Below are 19,676 nucleotides of genomic sequence, written 5' to 3'. Positions count from 1 at the left end.
CCACTCACTACCCTTCCTTCTATTTCCTCCTGTCCTTCTTATTCCACACACCATCATCGCACATCTTATGACTCCCTTCTTGAACCATCCTCACTTTTCCTCCACTCCTAGCTCTACTCTATTCCTCACTCCCCCCCCACTCTTCTCTCAGCTTCTTCTTATACTCCTTTTCTTTCTCATTTAAGCAGTTCACTCTAAGTACCTCCCTATCTTTTGTCCTTTTCCTCTTTCTCCACCTATTCTCCACTCTCAACTTACCTTCCACCAAAAAATGATCCTGCAGTACTTCTGGTTATCACTATATAGTCCATCAACACTATCACCCTTCCATCTACTACCCTCTCCCATGTGTACTTATGATTAGCTTTTGTCCTAAACACTATGTTTACTGTCATCAGCTCTCTAGACACATCTCCACCATCAAAATCTCCACTACGAAATTCTTCTGGAACTCCATATATATATATATATTCCGATCTTCTGGAACTCCATATATATATAGTATTCCGATCTTTATTTTCCTCGTGGTTACAAGCATAAATCTTTATTCACGTGTTTTATGTGATTACTGTTGCATATATACATGTATATATATATATATATATATATATATATATATATATATATATATATATATATATATGTATATATATATATGTATGTATATATATATATATATATATATATATATATATATATATATATATATGTGTGTGTGTGTGTGTGTGTGTGTGTGTGTGTGTTATATATATATATATATATATATATATATATATATATATATATATATATATATATATATATATAGTATATATACATGCGCTTATATTTTTGTATTTGAGAAACATCAGGCCCTTCGTAGTGTGCCTCACTGTGCTGTCGGGTAAAATTTAATGTTCTTCATTCCCTTGTTTTCGTTTGGTTAATCGTAGATTGTTCTTTTCTTATTGTGTTTATTCTTGTTATGACTATTTGTATTGCGCAAATGGTGTTAGGAATTTGTTGAACCGACGATCTGTTACATTGTGGAATATTTTGCGGTGGAGTTTGATGGAGCCATTTTGAATATCCACTGCTAATATTCTAGGGAGAGCTTGCGTTCTTGCTGCAATACAACTTAAACCACCGAAGAGTTTGCAGCATCCTTCAATGCATCTAGTGTTGCCCATGACATTGGATTGTTGAAGAAGAGTAGGCCTAGGTCCTGTGTTGTTGGACTAGTATAAGCTCCGGGTCTTTTTATTTTTGCGATAGATTATTGATACCATAATGCTTCTGGTGTAATGCATGTTCTATTATAGATTCTTCATTTTTCTTTCAAGTAATGATTAGCGATGGCACTCTTCTTTAGCACGAGGACATTGAGGGCAATCGGAGCAACTTCTCTTGTATGGATCTTAGTCATCTCAGTGAACAACATCTTAAACGGTAAGTATTTGTATTTACTCAATTATATTTGCTTAGCTGTAATATACAGGAAAGAAATTACACTTGTGAGGATTCTATTTCTTTTTCACTGATCAAAGTCTAGCTTTGAATTCGTTGATCAATTTAGAATGGATTTTTTTTTTTTTTTTTTTTTTTGAGAGGGGATGGGAGTGGTGCTGTTCCATGATTTGTCCTATCTGTATAGAGAACTTTCTACACTTTTTTCAGACATTTATAATTTTTTGAGGTGTTCCCATGACATGACATAATTGTATATACCTAAATGATGTGGTGATTATGATGATGATGATGATGATGATGATGATGATGATGATGATGATGATGATGATGATGATGATGATGATGATGATGATGATGATGATGATGATGATGATGATGATGATGATGATGATGATGATGATGATGATGATGATGATGATGATGATGATGATGATGATGATGATGATGATGATGATGATGATGATGATGGTGGTGGTGGTGGTGGTGGTGGTGGTGGTGGTGGTGGTGATGATGATGATGATATTTGATCGGGATCCGAAGATGAGAGTCTGCGCACTCAGCATGTGACGTCGCAGCCCACAGATGTGGCATCGATAATTAGTAGTCAGAACAGGAAGGTGCGACCCTGTATCGCCTGTTTCTTGCGGGAGCACGACGCTTGCGCCGATCCTCCTCCTTGAATGCTGCTATTCCTCTGCAGCGGCGGCCTAAAGCTCGTGTGGCTGGATGCCGCACCACGTGAGGTTCTCTTCAGGATGTCTTTGTACTTCATTTTAGTCCTTCCAATTCTACGTGAGCCCTCTCTGAGCACTCTACATCATATGTCGAGGGATACAGTTGCTGTCCATTCTGATGACGTGACCGGCCCACCATAGCTGGGGTTTCAGTAGTATTGAATCAGCGCTTGTTGAGTTAGCTCTATCCAGTACTTCTTTGTTAGAAATTCTGTCCTGCCAGCACATGTTCATAATCCTATATAGTGCTCTTTTATGGAGCTATTCTAACTGCTTGATGTCCGACGACACACGGTTTACGACTTTGTAAATCTTAAGCTTAATGGATAATCTTTTGTTCTTTTACTAGAGAACCTTCACTCTCAGTTTCCCAGGTGACTGACTCGCTTTCTTGATCCTATATGTGATCACTTTATCGAGTGATCCATCTACTGAATATGTACTTCCCAGATCCTTGAAGCTCTCCACACACTTGTATTGGATTCCGTCGATGGCAATATGTGGGTGAGGTATTATTGTGTTTGGGACTGCTTAGACCAAATTATCTATCTTTTCTTGGCTGTTTATCTGTCCAAACGCTCTTGATACTTCTGCAGAACTGTCGACAATGACCTGCAGATAATTCTTCTTGTGTGAGGGCATATTCATCCGTAAAAAAATGATTCAAGGGTGAGTTTTCCACGGACATAGTTCGAACAGTGTAGCCGATAGTCATCCTTTTACCACGTTCTCTTTGTTGTTCCATTGAACCTACCATATCCTTCTTTCTCCAAAGAAGTCTTGTAAATTTATATATATATATATATATATATACATATATATATATATATATATATATATATATATATATATATATATATATATATAATCATCAGAAAGAAAAAAAAGAGAAGGAAAATTTCTTAATCTTTCGCATACGTTACCTACAACTGGTACCTCCACGGCAGGTGGCGACATCAATGGCTCAACCTGCCACTAGAGCAGACTGAGGTCAAAAACAGTCCATCTTTGCGATATTTGATGTTCACGCCCAGATCAAGCTCTTTCACGGCATGGAATAGAATCTGTGAAAAAGGTCGGTTAAACAATAGCCCTTTCCAAGAAAAATGGCCGCCGCCTCGTTTTTAACCCTATGACGTCATTAGGTTAACAAGCGCAGCCTCTGCATTTGTATGCTTTGACATTTTAGTAAATAAACGAAGTTAAAAGACAAAAAAAAAAAAAAAAGTTGACAAAAAATGAGAAAGCACAATCTATGTATCTATGTACCGAGAGCTTTTCCCCCCGTTACATTTAGTAGTTCGACACAAATATTGACTAAATTGACAGACAACAAAAGTTGTCTAAACAATAATACTGCATATAGATATATTTGCTATGACTGATGGACAAATAAGCATCTAAAAGAAATTTCCTACAAGATACTTTGAATGATATATAATTTTGTAGTTTGGATTTATACATCAAGCTTATTCCAAAAAAGTGAAGCTGTGAACTTGGAGGAGCTTCTATCCAAAACAGACTTAAAACGAAGTAAAACAACAGAAGCACCACTGCATAGTGTGTTGTGAGAGTGTACAGATTAACGAAGACTAATTCATCTTTCAAGGCATTTAGGTGCCCGACCACGTACAATTTTGTGTATATAACAAGTAGTTAAAAAGGTCTGTTTTCCACTGTAAACCAGTTAAGGCCATTAAAATGGGATACCAAAATGTATTCTAGGATTTAATTTGAGTACTACCCTTGACGGATTTGTAGTTTGTGTTTGAGAAGTTGATATATATTTGGGCACACGAACAACAACCACAATCAAAATAACATTGCACTAGTGGAGAGGCCAATAGTTTGGTGGTTTTAAAATCTATGAAAGCTGTAGATTCTGTATCATACGATAGAGCAGTGACATACTCAAATATCTCATGAATCTATTATGATATAACCAAGGCCGTAGGCTAATGCATGTTGTTGAGGCGCTTGACCGTATAATTTATGTTTGCGCGTGTGCCGTGTACGTATGGTGTGATAATCACGGTAATCCCGCCGCTGTCCAGTTATTGGTGTTTTTTATATAATTGTGGTCATTTAATACTGTGCATGTCTGACATTGATGAAAACCTGCCAGATATAATATGATATCGTGCTAATAATTTGTAGCTTACCATGTCTATCGCTGAAATAGTCTTGAAAATTGAAAGGGACACAATGAACACAGTTTAATCATGCTCATCAGTGATCACCAAATGACCTCACGACCTGTTAGTTCTACATCTCGCCACTGTAAAGCGCCCCATTGATGGAAAAGTCTATACTGGTGTAAGAACACAACCCTGTTTGAATCCGTTTGTGATGGTAAAGGACCTCTCCGTCCCCTCATGCAGAAAATGAGAAGACGGGGAGAAATCCCTTCGGGCTGCGTCATATTTTTTCTCATACATACTTCCTCAGCCCCCATCCCCCACCCACTCCCCCTCATGCATCACAGCATCATCCAAACACAACCCTTCTCCATTCAACCCTATCTTCTGTCCTCTCCCGCCCTTCCTCAACAGACATTGCTCTCTTTTATAATGCCCCTGTCACCCCATCCATCCATTTCATCCTAGAACGCCCCCTCATATTCACTATTTCCACCTCTGCCTTCCACACCTCTTTTACTAATCTTTCTTCACTCATTCTTTCCATGTGTCCGAACCATCCTAATACTCTTTTATCAACCCTATCTCCCAGCTCCCTTTCCACCCCTATTCTCCTCCTCACCTCCTCATTTCTAACTCTATCCAGCCTAGTAACCCCTATCATACTTCTCAGACATTTCATCTCAAACACATTCAAACTTCTCTCTTCCTTTCTTATGTTCCATGTTTCTGTCCCGTCCAGTGCTGTTGGCACAATCATTCCTTTATATAACCTCCTCTTAGCATCCATTCCCAGATGTCTATTTCTCATTACACTTTTTAATCCGCCATGGCATTTACTCGCTTCTCTCAATCTACATTCTACCTCTACCGCCACTCCTCCCTTTCCTGCCACATTCGCACCCAGGTAACTAAACCTATCCACTTTCTCCAGTCTCTCACCCTTAATGCTCACTTCCAGCCTGCTGTCACTCTCTCCCCTTGTACATCTCATCACCTTACTTTTGCCCACATTTATCTTCAGCTTCCTTCTTTCACACACCTTCTCAAACTCTGTCACTAACATCCTTAATCCCTCCTCTGATCCTGCTACAAGCAGTGTCGTCAGTAAACAACAACTGGCTTATTTCCCACTCTTCTCCATTTTCTTTAACCATCTCCAACCCCTGACGCACTACCCTTGCATTTACCTCTCGCACCACCCCACCCATGTAATGTAAAGATTGAACAGCTAGGGCGACATAACACATCCCTGACGAAGTCCCACCTTTACCTCAAACTATTCACTCTCTCCATTTCTAATCCTAACACAAGCTCTGCTACTCTCGTAAAAACTCTTGACTGCTCTTAACAGCTTTCCTACTATCCCATATATCTGCAGTACCTCCCACAATGTCTTCCTGTCTACCCTGTCATAAGCCTTTTCCAGATCCATAAAGGCCCCAAAAACATTCTTACCATTTCCTATACCTTTCTCACATGTCTGTCTTACCACAAAAAATTGATCTACACAACCCCTACCTGTCCTAAACCCACACTGTTCCTCACCAATTACTCTCTCTGTTCCTGTCCTAATCCTCTCAATCAAGACCTTACCATAAGCCTTCCCAACTACACTCAACAAGCTGATCCCTCTGTAACTACTACTCTCACACTTGTTTCCCTTTTCTTTGTAAAGCGGAACTATATAGGCACTCTTCCAGTCCTCCGGCACTCTACCCTCTCTTAAACACATTAAATAATCTCACCGGCCAGTCCACCATAACTGTACCTCCTTTCTTCAGACATTCTGCATGGCATCCATCCAACCCAGGAGCCTTACCTGCTCTCATCATCTTAACAGCTGAATTCACTTCATCTTTCCCTATTTCTCCTCCATTTTCCTCACTCCTCACTCTCATTTTCTTTGCGCTTCCCACCGCAGCTACATTTCCCTCCCTATCCTCCTTTACATTTAGCAACTCCCTAAAATACTCTGCCCATCTTCCTCTCACTGCTTTCTCTTCCATTATCATATCTCCATCTGCACCTTTTACCTTTTCTTCTCTACTTGATTCGCCTCCTCTTCCTCTTTTAATTTCTTTCCAAAACATCTTTTTATTACTTTCAAAAAAATGTTGTCATACTCCTACCCCATTTTACATCTGCTCTCCTCTTTGCTTCTTTTATCTTATGCTTAACTTCCCTTCTCTTTACATTGTACCTCTCATACGATTCCCTCGTCCTAATTTGTAGCCAATCTATGAATGCCTGTTTTTCTCTTCTACTCTCTTCTTTGCTTCCTCATCCCACCACTCACTACCCCTTCCTTCTATTTCCTCCCGCCCTCCTTGTTCCACACACCATCTTTGCACACCTTATGACTCCTTCCTTGAACCATCCCCATTCCTCTTCCACTCCAAGTTCTACTCTATCCTTCACTCCCTCCCACTCCTCTCTCAGCTTCTACTTATACTCATTGTCCTTTTCTTTCTCATTTAAGCAGTTCACTCTAAGTACTTCCCTACATTCTGCCCTTTTCCTCTTTTTACATCTATTCTCTACTCTCAATTTACCTTCCACCAGAAAATGATCTGATATTCCCCCACTCTCTCCCCTTAGAACATGTACATCCTTAACTCTTCCTACCATACTCCTGGGCACCACTATAGAAACCATTAACGCTCTATCTGCAACCCTTCCATTCACCACCCTCTCCCATGTGTACTTATGCTTGACTTTCTTCCTAAACACTATATTTGCTATCATCAACTCTCTTTCAAGACACCTCTCCACCATCAATTCTCCACTACGATTTTTACCTGGAACTCCATACTTCCCAAACACTCTGTCTATTGGTTCGTTTCCTACATTGACATTTCTCCCTAATCCCTCTATGCACTCATTCATATCTACCTAAAAAGCCTCCCTTTCCTCTACGCTCTTCTCACTACCAGGCCTATATGCACTTACAAAAACCCACAACTCCCTTCCCAGCTTCACCTTCATCCACATCAACCTTGATGGATATAGACACTAACACAGTAGTCACCACCTACCATCAATTTAGCATTCAAACTGTCCATCCGAGGTAACAATGATTTGGAGGAGTGGCATATAAGACTCTCTTTCTCATGACCACCAACAACGTCTTCTATCTAATCCAGGGCCTACATGAGGAAGCCTCTGTTTTCCCTGTCCAAATCAGCATAGGCGTTGTTGTGGGAAGGATTTGTTTGTTATATCACTGGGAGGGTAGTAACTCCTAATAGTTTTGACGTGGTGTCTTTGTAGAAACGTCGCTTACACAAATGCATGATGACTAATTTCGAGGCGGAAACACGGCATCCATAGCCTTTTGCTCATTGTTACACTCGGGTTAGGGAATTTTGGGGAAGGTAGTTAATATCAGCAGAGTGGGTTCCTACGCAAAGCAGGGTTAGATCATCGAAACACAGGCCAGCAATTATTTTCAAGGGGATTTGTTTTGTTATGTTACCTATAGCTAGGGTGAAAACAAGAATGCTGAGAACGGAGAAGATAAGGTTCTTCCTATGCATATTCTGAATATCCTATGAGACATGAAAGTAGATATAACTGCTCAGATTTCTAGAAGGTAAGGTTCATGGATGATCCATAATTTTAAAGCCATGTCTTATGCTTTTATCTAATAAAAAATACACCATAGATACTTTTGTTAAAAAATGCAGTACGGATCATTGTTTCTGTGTTGATGCGGTAAAATCTTTTAAATCCTATTTGAAGTGGTGATATGAGAAAATAACGTACCGTTTGCCATGAGAGACGGAATTATACAATTTCCTCTAGGAATCTATCGTTAGTTTACTAAATATGCGATTGGGTGGAAGTTATTTGAAAAGATTTGGTCTTTTCTTGGTTTGGGGAAAGAGATAATGATGGCTTCTTTCCAGGCAGGGTATCTTCTATCAACGATATGTTGAGAGGATTAATATAAAGAATATTGATATTGGATATAAGTGTTCTTTCATGTCATAGTGTATGTTACCTGAACCCGTGGCAGTTTTCTTACAGTTGGAGAGAAGAATGTAATATTTCACTTCTGTGAAGGGACAGTTGTAGTCTTGGGACATGAATTTGGGCCTGTGATTTATATGGCTAGATGTTAGGGATAAGATAATTTTATGATCTTGACTATTTGGGGGGGGGGCAAGGGGATGATTTACTGGAGAATTTTTAAGCTCTGCATATTTTGAATTGGGGTTTCTACTAAGGCTGCCAGGGATTTGATTTTGCTATAGTAGACCTTGATTCTAGTTTTGTTGTTAGAGTTTCTTCCTTGGGGCCGCTTATCATGGGACATTTTAGTTTTCATTTAATTGTTGGTAGACTTTAGGACCAAGAATATTAGGTAGTCTAGGCCAGGATCCATTTTGTCTTGGTATGGGTCAAGTTGTTTGTCATCAGGGCTGCGTAGGCTCGGAAATGCCATATGTCATAATGGGATCGGGGTGGCAGTTATTGATTGTGGTGCTTGGGTTTATTTATAATGCTGATGGCGGAGACTATTACCCTCTGAGGAGAGGGTGGTTAGTTACTCTAGCCTTACCATTGTAGATTGCTCCTGAGTTTACTGGGATGGGGTTTCAATTCGTTCACAGGGAAGTGCTGCTGTGCGGAGCAGGAGTGCAAAAGAAAGATTTTGGTTTTATGAGGAATGTTGTTTCCTTGTCATTAGGGTATCATCATTATTCATACATGATATAAACGACCATTGTGGGTATGCATTACTAACCTGGTTAGGTTCGGGAAGTCTTTGTTTATGTGTTGTTTTTTTTTCTCATGTCGGGTGAGCAGAGTGGATTCTGAACAGGGTTGCTAAGTCATGTAGGGTCCTATGAACTGTGTTGTTCTCCATCCTTTCACAGGATGACCACTGTGCTAACACCACCTGTGCCTACACCACTGTGCTTCCAGAGTATCCATCTCCTGGCCATCATCATAACACATCATCACCGGAGGACTTAGGGTTGTTAGTTGGAAAATGAAGTTATTGTAAATTAGTGGAAGAGACAGCGCCTGAATATTCTATCAATCTCAGTCACTTTCTCATTAAAGGCGTTATCTAGGGGCATAACTTGGAGGTGGTGAAGTAGCTGTTAGTCTTCCTTCACTCTTTTTTCGAATCCGGTTATAAGAGCTTGCCTTACTCTTCTTAGATAGTGCACAGGATGGAAATGGATGCAAGAGCTTAAAATGGGTAAGTGAAACCTTAGTTCCTTATTTTAAATGGATGCTAAGGATAGTTGTGATGTACTGAATTGTATTATGGGGCGGGGGGGGGGGGTGAGTAAACTAGCTTTGGTTGTTGGGCCCTGCTGTGGAAGACCCCTGTCTCACTGCATTGGTTTTGTTCCAAACAGTTTAGTGGGAGCTAGGGCGATTTTTCATCTCAGCGGAAGGGAAGTTATTCTTTTTCTTATGATAAAAGTATGTTTTCTAAGAGACACTCACTTCCCTTATAAAGAGAAAGGGTACCTTAGTTTATGTCAAAATATTTAATCAAACACACGAGTAATATATTGTAATGTCTGCTAATAATAAAGTTTATTTCCTTGTTTATTTTTCTGTTTTGATATTTGTTTGTTTCGCTATTTCTGCATCCAACATTGCTATAGATCATGGCATGGGGGGTATACTTTACCAATGTAATCCATTCTTTAGAGTTGACCAACACTGACAACTTACATTGTGGTATTCAACAGCAACTGACCCTAGGTCTAAGATTATTATGAACCATGATGTCTCGAAGCCTGTCATTAATTCGGATTGGAAACGCGACGCGACAGAGGCTGAAACCCAAACCATGTCACCGACATCAACAATTTCTTTAAGTAGTTGGCAGAAGATCCTTTGTTCCAAGAGGACCAGGAAGGAGACCTTCTCATCTTCTATGCAAAGTTTGATGCCAGAAGAATCTGGCAGGAACATATTCTTTGCTGAAACATCTTGCGCTTTCTCCCTGAATGCCAAAAGGGTAAGTTTGTTTCGAATGCGTTGATTGATCTGAAAACACGGGGAGATATGAGACATTGATTGGCATTTTTTTTTATACAATTCTTAGCATAATGCTGAAACAGACCTGAAACTGAAACATGAATATTAAAAAATGAGATAAGCTTTGCCTGCTATCCATCTTGCAAGACCACAACAAGTAGGTACCTATCATTTGTCACTCAAACACTAATACAATAAATATGACAGTATTTTTTAAAGGTATCTGGAAAGGCCTGAGGAGTATTGCTGGCCACTAGGTTTTGGGTTTTTAGTAAATAAGATTTGAGGCTTTATTTATTTGTTATTATTATTACATTTGTGTGGCCATATAGGATAGTTCCTGTTTCCCTATTAGTTACAGGTCCATTTCTCACCTTCCTTTCCTCCTTTTCCTCTTCCATAACTTTCAACAATTTCCTCTACTCCCTTTTCCTTCATTCTCTCCTTTCCTTCACCGATCTATCCACCATTTCCATTCCCAGTTGTTCCGTTTCTCAATCTCTCCTTTCCAAAACTGGATGTGAGGTTCTAGGAGAAACAAATGAGAGGTGCGAAGAAAAAGAGAAGAGAAGCAAAACATTAGATAAAGGAGGCAAAAAGGAGAGCAAATGTAAAGGGGGGTGGAGTGTAACAGAATTCTTTTAAAGTGATAAAAAGATGTTTTGGAGGGAAGTTAAGAGAGGAAGGGGAGGTAAGTCAAGCAGAGATGAAAAGGTGAAAGACGCAGATGGACAGATTTTAATGGAAGAGGAGATGGTAAGGGAAAGATGGACAGATTATTTTATAGAGCCGCTGAGTGTGGAGGAGGATAGGGAGGCGATTGGTGGTAGCAGTGGGAGGTGCTAATGAAATGACGGTGATGGGTGAGAGGAAAATGGAGGAGAAATAAGAAAAGATGGGTATCATGCGAACTGTCTGAAGAAGGGAGGTACAGAAGTAGTGGACTGGCTAGTGAGGCTATTTACGAGTGGAAAACTCAAGTGATCAAAAAGTAATGACAGTGATACCAAGGATAAGGATCGAAGAGTAACAGTTGGATCTTCGTCAATGATGGCCCGCGCACGGACCGTCGTTGCTTCGGTCACGGATGTCCGAGGGCGGCCAGGACGATGATCATCTTCTAGCTGCAATTTTCCGGCTGCGAAAGCTCGAATCCAGCGGGAAACAGTTTCCAGTGATGGAGTAGACTCGGGAAAAACTTGCAAAAATTCCTCTCTGATCTCCGTTGCTTTTTTCCCGAGTTTCCACCTTGTGAAGGTGTAGAATCTGCAGCCTTCTTTCAAAAAATCCATGTTTCCGGTTAGAGAGGCAAACCAACAATGACGCAATCGCACAGCGCAACGATAAAATGTAAGCTAGACAAACAGCGACAAGCTCAAACATGTAACAACAGGCAACACTTGCTGCTCCTTGCTCCCCGCCCCCCCCCAACACTTATAGTCTCTCAGCTACGAGTCCGACTGTCATTACTTTCTGAACACCCCTGGTAATGTGTGTCTAAGGCTAGGTAGAGTGCCGGAGGACTGGAGGAGTGCTTGTATAATTCCACTTTGCAAAGGAAAAGGAGACAAATGTGATTGTAGTAGTTTTAGAGGAATCAGCTTGTTGAGTGTATTTCGGAAAGCTTATGGGAAGTTTTAATTGAGGTGATTAGGAGAGGAGCAGAGGGAGTAATTGGTGAGGGGCAGCATGGGTTTAGGAAAGATAGAGGTTGTGTGGATCCAATTTTAGTGTAGGCAGATCAGATATGTGAGAAAGCTTAAACAAAAGGTAAGGATTTTTTTTTTTTTTTGGCTTTTATGGATTTGGAAAAGGCTTATGGCAGGTAAACAGTAAGGCACTGTGGGAGGGTTTGCAGATATATGGAAATGGAGGAAAGCTTTTAAGGACAATCAAGATTTTTTTTTATTTTATTTTTTTTTTTTTTTTTTTTTACGGGAGTAGTAGAGCCTATATTGGAATTGAAAATGGAAAGAGCGAGCATTTTGAAGTAAAGGTGGGGCTGTGTCAGGGATATGTAACGTCACCATGGCTGCTTAATCTGTACATGGGGGGTGCGGGAGGTAAATTCGAGGGTAATGGGAAAGGGATGGTTAAAGAAAATGGAGAAAAATGGAAGGTGAACCAGTTGTTTGCCGTCGACACTGCGCTTGTGGCAGGGTCAAAAAGGAGATTAAGGAAATTAGTAATATGGAAAGAATGAATGGAAAAAAGTAAACAAAAGAGGTTTAGAAGTTATAGGTGGACGAAGTGAACCTGAGTAGACGACCGAGGATGAAATGGAAGGATGGGCTGAGGGTGGCGTGCAGCAAGAGGGGAATGTCTGTTGCGCAACGAAAGGATAATACAGGAGATAGGGATGACTGGAGAGTGCCTATGTATGAATGATACTGTTATGCAAGGGAGGGGAGGGGGTGGGGTGGTAGAAGGGTGCTTATGTGGGAATGATATATTGACGCAACACGAAGGGATTCTCCCCGTCTTCACTTTTTCTGCATGAGGGGACGGAGAAGGGGGGGGGGGTACTGGCCGATTAAATGAAGCGAACTTGCTGTGGATGTATCTTGCTACATTGCCTCTGACCCAGGGCAATGGGCGGGATACAGCGATGACCCGTCGTCTATGAGGAGCTAAGATGAGGGGAATGAAGGGGTGGTGGATGGTACTGGAATGGGTGGGAGTAGGTACGAGTCTTTGACTCGGCTACTTTCCTTATTAGGGGGGAAAACTTTTGGTATATAGATAGTGACAGTTTGGGAAGGCATGAGATAGGAGAAAGTTTTTCAATATTTTTTCAAAGTGATGAGATGTACAAGGGGAGAGGATGGCAGACAAATAAGTCTTAAAGGATAGAGGCTGGAGAAAGTGAATGATATTGGATATATGGGGTCGCATGTGGCAGAAAAGGGAGGGGTGGAGGTGGAAGTAAAGTGTAGATTGAGAGAAGTGAGTAAACAACTTGGGGGACTAAAAAGTGTCATGTGAAATAGACATCTGGGAATGGATGCAAATAGAAAATCATATGAAGATGGTGATTGTGCCCACGACACTGTATGGTGTGGAGACTTGGTGTCTAAGAAAGGCAGAGAGAAGTTTAAATGTGTTTGAGATGAAATGTGTAAGAAGTGGTTGGGGTTGTCGATTAAGTGAAGCGGCCTTGCTATGGATGTGCTGTGTCTTACTGACCTGGTTCTGACACAGGGCAGTGAGCGGGATACAAGGGTGACTCGTCATCCACGAGGAGCTAAAATGAGGGTGAGTAAAGGATGGTGGGTAGGAATGGAGTGGGTGGAAGTGGGTGCGCACCTTTGACTTGGTTACCTCACTTATAAAGGGGAAAAAACCCTTGCTATATAAGTATATAGATAATTAGCGTTTAACTTTGGGATCCCGTAATGGTACGGAGACCGTAAGTCCTACATCCCCATGAAAACTAAATCCTGTTCGGGAGACTCCTCGCAGCTCAGGAGCCCAAACTCTTTGCTGGAAGAGGGTACACCTACAACTCAATAAAACTGTATGGCAATAGCCAGAAATAATACAGAAAGTTGTCCTGCCCATCCATTTACAATGACTGGTGCCGTAATCAGAAACATACTGGTCTCGAATTTGCTTAGTTGTAAGTTTTCTCCTATTCCCAGCTGTGACTGTTACCTGCCCCAACAGTCCAAACACATAAGACAAAGGTGACGGATTCGGCCGCAGTTACGCGCCTCCTGACGTAGGCTCCTCACCACCAGTACAAGGCGTACGGTACTCCAACATGTCAATATACAATAATCACCTGGCAGTTGCTAGAAATTATACTATAATTTATTCTGTCCAATAAAGAGCAGGCTAATTATTTTCTTATTTGGTTACAGGTTGCGCTGCCCTCTGATTTTTCTTCTTCTGTCATCCATCCTCTTAATTTCCACTCATTACTTTTGTCTGATTTAATTTATTTCTCTCTCTCTTTCATCTTCTTCTTCTTCTTCTTCTTCTTCTTCTTCTTCTTCTTCTTCTTCTTCTTCTTCTTCTTCTTCTTCTTCTTCTTCTTCTTCTTCTTCTTCTTCTTCCTCTTCTTCTTCTTCTTCTTCTTTTCTTCTTCTACACTATCCCTATTTCTTCTTTAGAAGCTCTCCTGCCAGAGAGGAAACATTTTTTTTTCCTTTTTTCTTTCTTTTCTCATCCTTTCCCTACCGTCTTCCCTCTCTCTTCTCCCCCTCTCTCCCGTCCTTATTCCTCCTCTTCCTGTTAGCTTTGTTTTATTATTTTTTTTACGTTCTTCCTTACCAGGACTTCTTAAGAGTACGTAATGTACTCTGGAGATGTCCTGGTATGGACGAAGCATTAGGAAATAAAATTCCAACAGTTCTCATTTAAGCCTGTGCTCTGGCATTGCAGGCCTGTGTAGTCGAGAGTGCAGCCCGGCACCATGAAGATCATACTGTTCATCTATTGATGACATCACCATACATAAGTGATACCAACACTCTCATCGACAAACTCATCTCCTTTCCCAATGTGCGCCTGGTGGCTGCCAATATTGATGAGATCTTTAAAGGAACTCCCCTACATGACTGGAACAAGAAACTGACCTGGGCTTCAAACACTAGTAAGTACTTGATGGAGGCATGGTGAAGATGGATGGATATGTGTATGGTTAGGTGGCATATGACAGACACTGGTAGATCCATTGTATTATTCACTCCATTGTTAGTGCCTTTTCCTCAAGCAAAATCAAACTGCCTGAAGTCAAAACCTATACAGTGTCAATGTAGTGAAGGGGTCAAATGGATGGCCTTAACCTCCTTGCTATAGTATGACATTAGTCAGGATGAGGCATTTAAATGGTACAATCATAAAAAAGGGTTCATTGGTAATGATCTTAATCCTTTACCTGAATTGTAGGGTATTAGCCACAGGGCATCATCATAGCAAAAGGTTCGACGGTGAAAAGTTTATATTTTTACTACAGTCCTCATACTGAAATAAATAATTTGGTATTAGTATGTATAAGACATTATCATACTGAAAGAGTTAACCATTTAGTGGACACATAACCCTCCTAGGTTGAATGAAATTGCCTGGTTTTCGTCAGAACAAAAGCCTTCAGTGTCCCTTTTTTTTTCATTGCCACCCAAAAAATTAGTCAAAATATTCTAATCTAAATATTGTTTTACTATTCACAAAGTAGAAATTCCTGTAAACCACAGAAGCCCAAACAAACTATCTTAATGTCCAAATTTGCACTTTTGCCTCACAGAGGGCTAATGAAATTCTATATTTTCTCTGCATCCTAGAGTGGCCAATATATAACCTGTCAAATGCGCTCCGCCTTGCTCTGGTGTGTCAATATGGTGGTATTTACTTGGACATGGACATGCTGACTCTTGAGCCACTTCCACTTCACAAACCTTGGATTGGACGGGAAGAAATGGGCATGCCTTGCAACGCAGGATTCCGGTAAATTTCAGGTTTAGATTAATAGAATTCCATAAATGAAAATGGCGGACAGCAGTCTGTGGTCTTTACTAACCTTTGTGAAATAGTGTACGTATGGGTGCAGACATATGAAACTGCCTGCTCAGTGTGGAATAGCATGTATTGCATAATATCCAAGATAACCACATTCACATCTCTGGTAGCAGAATGAAATAATATTTATATATGCCAGCAGACTTCTCTTCTTATAAAGGGGTGATTTTTGGAATATTAATGACAATAATGAAAATAGTAATGATAATAATAATACATACGTATACCAAAGGTATTTTCCCTCTTACAAGGGAGATAGCAATAAATAAATAAATGAATAAATAAATAAATAAATAAAAAAAGGCACAAAAACCATTCCCACTCATTCTATCTCCTCATACTCAACTCCCATCCACCCCGTTCCCTCTCTCTTATCTTGGCTACTCTTGGATTACGGGTCATCCCTGCATCTCCCCCACTACCCTGGGTCAGAAGCAGCGTCACAAGACACAGCACATGCACAGCAAATCCGCTTCATTAAATCGGCAACACCCCCTTCTCCGTCCCCTCATGCGGAAATGGAGAAAACAGGGAGAAATCCCTTCGGGCTGCGTCAATTTATTTTTCACAGATACTCCCTCATTCCCCATCCCCCGCCCACACCCCTCATACATCACAGCATCATCCATACACAAGCATTTTCCATTCACCCCTATCTTCTGTCCTCTCCCGTCCTTCCTCAACAGACATTCCCTTTTTTCCCAATGCTGTTTTTATCCCATCCATCCATCTCATCCTTGGTCGCCCCCTCATGTTCATTCCTTCCACCTCTGCCTTCCACACCTCTTTTACTAATATTTCTTCACTCATTCTTTCCATGTCTCCAAACCACCCCAATACTCTTCCATCAACCCTATCTCCCAGCTCCCTTTCCACCCCGTTCTCCTTCTCACCTCTTCGTTTCTCATTCTATCCAACCTAGTAATCCCTATCATACTTCTCAGACACCTCATCTCAAACACATTCAAACTCCTCCTCTCTGTCTCTCCTATGTTCCATGTTTCTGTCCCATATAGTGATGTCGACACAATCACTCCTTCATAAATCTCCTCTTAGCATTAATTTCCAAGTGTCTATTTCTCATTACACTTTTTAATCTCCCAAGGCATTTACTCGCTTCTATCGATCTACATTCTACCTCCACCTCCACTCCTCCCTTTCCTGACACATACGCACCCAAGTATCTACAGGGTGGGCTACAAAAAGAGGGACAAAATAAAAATTTTACAGTCTCTACAAATACATGAATCTTTGCAAGATTTTTCACCAGACGTGGACAATGTGTCATAGTTTTATTGTACAAAAGCATTATTGAATTGATGAGTTTTTGGCTACTGTAGTGATTGATTTATGATATGTTCAATCCAGGCCCCTCGCTGCTGGATGGCATTCGCCACTCTCACTTTGAAATTGTTGACAGCTCTTTCCAACATGTCGTTAGGAATTCTCCGAATCTCTCTCCTTATGTTTTTTTTATTATTATTATTCAATCTGTCAATTGTATATGGATTGTCCACATACACTCCTTCAGGTAGCCCCATAGAAAGTAGTCCAGTGGGCTGAGATCAGGAGAGCAGGGTGGCCATGGATTGTCGGTCCTCCTTGAGATTAATCGGTCACTTGGAAAGTGTTGCCTAAGGTACTGAAGAGTGCGGTCAGAACAATGAGATGATGCACCATCCTGTTGAAACACAACGGTGTTCATGTCAAAACCTCTTCTCCTCCTTAATGCATTTCGATATATCTGTCTGAATTCACTGTCACTCGATGACCATTATCTTCTTCAAAGAAGTATGAGCCAAAAAATACCATTCTTTCCAAGTGCACACCACACGGTTATTTTTTCTACACTCGGAGATTTTTCAACATGTTAATGAGGCTGTTCATTGGCCCAAAACCTAAAATTTTGCTTATTCACATGCCCACTCAAATGGAAGTGCACCTCGTCGCTGAAGAGAAGACAGTCCAAAAGTTGAGGGTCATTCTCAATACGCTCACTAATGGTTTGGCCAAACTCAAAGCGTTCAGTCTTGTTGACTTTTGGTTTGTGCTTGAAGAATCTGAACCTTGTAAAGAAACAGCTTTAAGTCACTGTGAATGATTCAGCGCACAGATGTCCTGGAAATGCTTACTTCCTGTGACAGCCGTCTGGTGGACTTGCGGGGCGACTGTTGCAAGTGGTCCCTGACGTCTTTAATGTTAACTGGCGTCCTCGCTGTGACTTTTGGACCACAATGGCCTTTGTTGTTGTTAATCATACTTCCAGTGTTTCTGAACTTTTCTACCAAGCGTGTAATAGTATGACGATGTGGAATTTTCTTCTCAGGATGTCGCGTCGAAACTGTCTTTGAACCAGTGTAGGCGACTTAGTTGCAAAAACAGCTCCACAATCCAAGTCCTCTCACTGAAAAGTAATCGTAGTGGTCCATCCTGCTGTCAGACAAAACTTGCAGGTTTTCTGTCTACCTCACCCGAAAATAAGAAAGAAACAATTATCTTCTTAGAAAACATAAGAGTTTATTTTGTGGCCCACCTGTAAAACTATCCACTTCCTCCAGTCTCTCTTCCTTTATATTCAATTCCAGTCTGCTGCCACTTTTTCCCCTTGTGCATCTCATCACCTTACTTTTACCCACATTTATCTTCAATTTCTTTCTCTCGCACTCCTGCCCAAACTCTGTCACTAACTTCCTCAACCCCACCTCTGATCCTGCTACAAGGGCAGTGTTGTCAGCAAGCAACAACTGGCTTATCTCAAACTTTCCTCCATTTTCTTTAACCATGTCCAATCCCCGACCCACTATCCTTGCATTCACCTCTCGCACAACCCCATCCATGTATAAATTGAACAGCCAAGACGACATAACACATCCCTGACAAAGTCCCACCTTTACCTTGAACCACTCATTCTCTCCATTTATGATTTAAATATAGGCTCTACTACACTCGTAAAACTTTTCGACTGCTCTTAAAAGGTTTCCTCCTATCATATATACCTACAATACCTCCCACAGTGCCTTCCTGTCTACACTGTCATAAGCGTTTCCAAATTCATAGAAGCCCCCAAAAAATCCTTACCTCTTCATATAACTTTCTCACATATATGTCTTACCACAAAAAATATCTACGCAACCCTCACCTGTCCTAAACCCACACTGTTCCTCACCAATTACTCTCTCTGTTCCTATCCTAATCCTCTCAATCAAGACCTTACCATAAACCTTCCCAACTACAATTAATAAGTTGATCCCTCTGAAACTACTACACTCACACTTGTCCCCTTTTCACTTTTAAAGTGGAACTATACAGACACTCCTCCAGTCCTCCGGCACTCTACCCTCTCTTAAACAAACTTTAAATAACCTCACTAACCAGTTCACCATCACTGTACCTCCTTTTTTTTATCATTCTGCATAATACCCATCCAATCCAGGTACCTTACCTGCTCTCATCATCTTAATAACTGCCTTCTCCTCACCTTTCCTTATTTCTTCTCCATTTTCCTCACTCATCACTGTCATTTTCTTAGCGCTTCCCACTGCAACTACCTTTCCCTCCCTATCCTCCTTCACATTTAGCAACTCTCTAAAATACTCTGCCCATTTTTCTCTTACTGCATTTTTTTGTCATTATCATCTCTACTTGATTTGCCTCCTCTTCCTCTCTTAATTCCCTTCCAAGACATTTTTTATTATTTTCAAAAAATTATGTCATACTCTTACCCCATTTCACATCTGCTCTCCTCTTTGCCTCCTTTATCTTATGCTTTACTTCTCTTCTCTTTTCTTTGTATCTCTCATATGATTCCTCGTCCTATTTT

At 40.7% G+C, this 19,676-nt stretch overlaps 1 protein-coding gene across 1 annotated transcript in view; it reads left to right on the top strand.

The window, feature by feature from the left end:
* Nucleotides 1-889: 889 nt before the first annotated feature.
* Nucleotides 890-19,676, top strand: part of LOC143031834 (lactosylceramide 4-alpha-galactosyltransferase-like) — a 40,944-nt gene continuing 22,157 nt past the window's right edge. The window contains exons 1-4 of the mRNA XM_076196175.1: nucleotides 890-1,428; nucleotides 10,045-10,316; nucleotides 14,723-14,933; nucleotides 15,622-15,784. Coding sequence (XP_076052290.1) covers nucleotides 1,335-1,428; nucleotides 10,045-10,316; nucleotides 14,723-14,933; nucleotides 15,622-15,784 — 740 coding nt within the window. The 5' untranslated portion in view covers nucleotides 890-1,334. The remainder of the gene's footprint in view (nucleotides 1,429-10,044; nucleotides 10,317-14,722; nucleotides 14,934-15,621; nucleotides 15,785-19,676) is intronic.

Source organism: Oratosquilla oratoria, chromosome 1 (assembly GCF_046742065.1).
Source record: "Oratosquilla oratoria isolate Oo_2021 chromosome 1, ASM4674206v1, whole genome shotgun sequence".
NCBI lineage: Eukaryota > Metazoa > Arthropoda > Malacostraca > Stomatopoda > Squillidae > Oratosquilla > Oratosquilla oratoria.
Note: the sequence above shows the minus strand (reverse complement) of the source record. Positions and strands in the feature narration are given on the sequence as shown.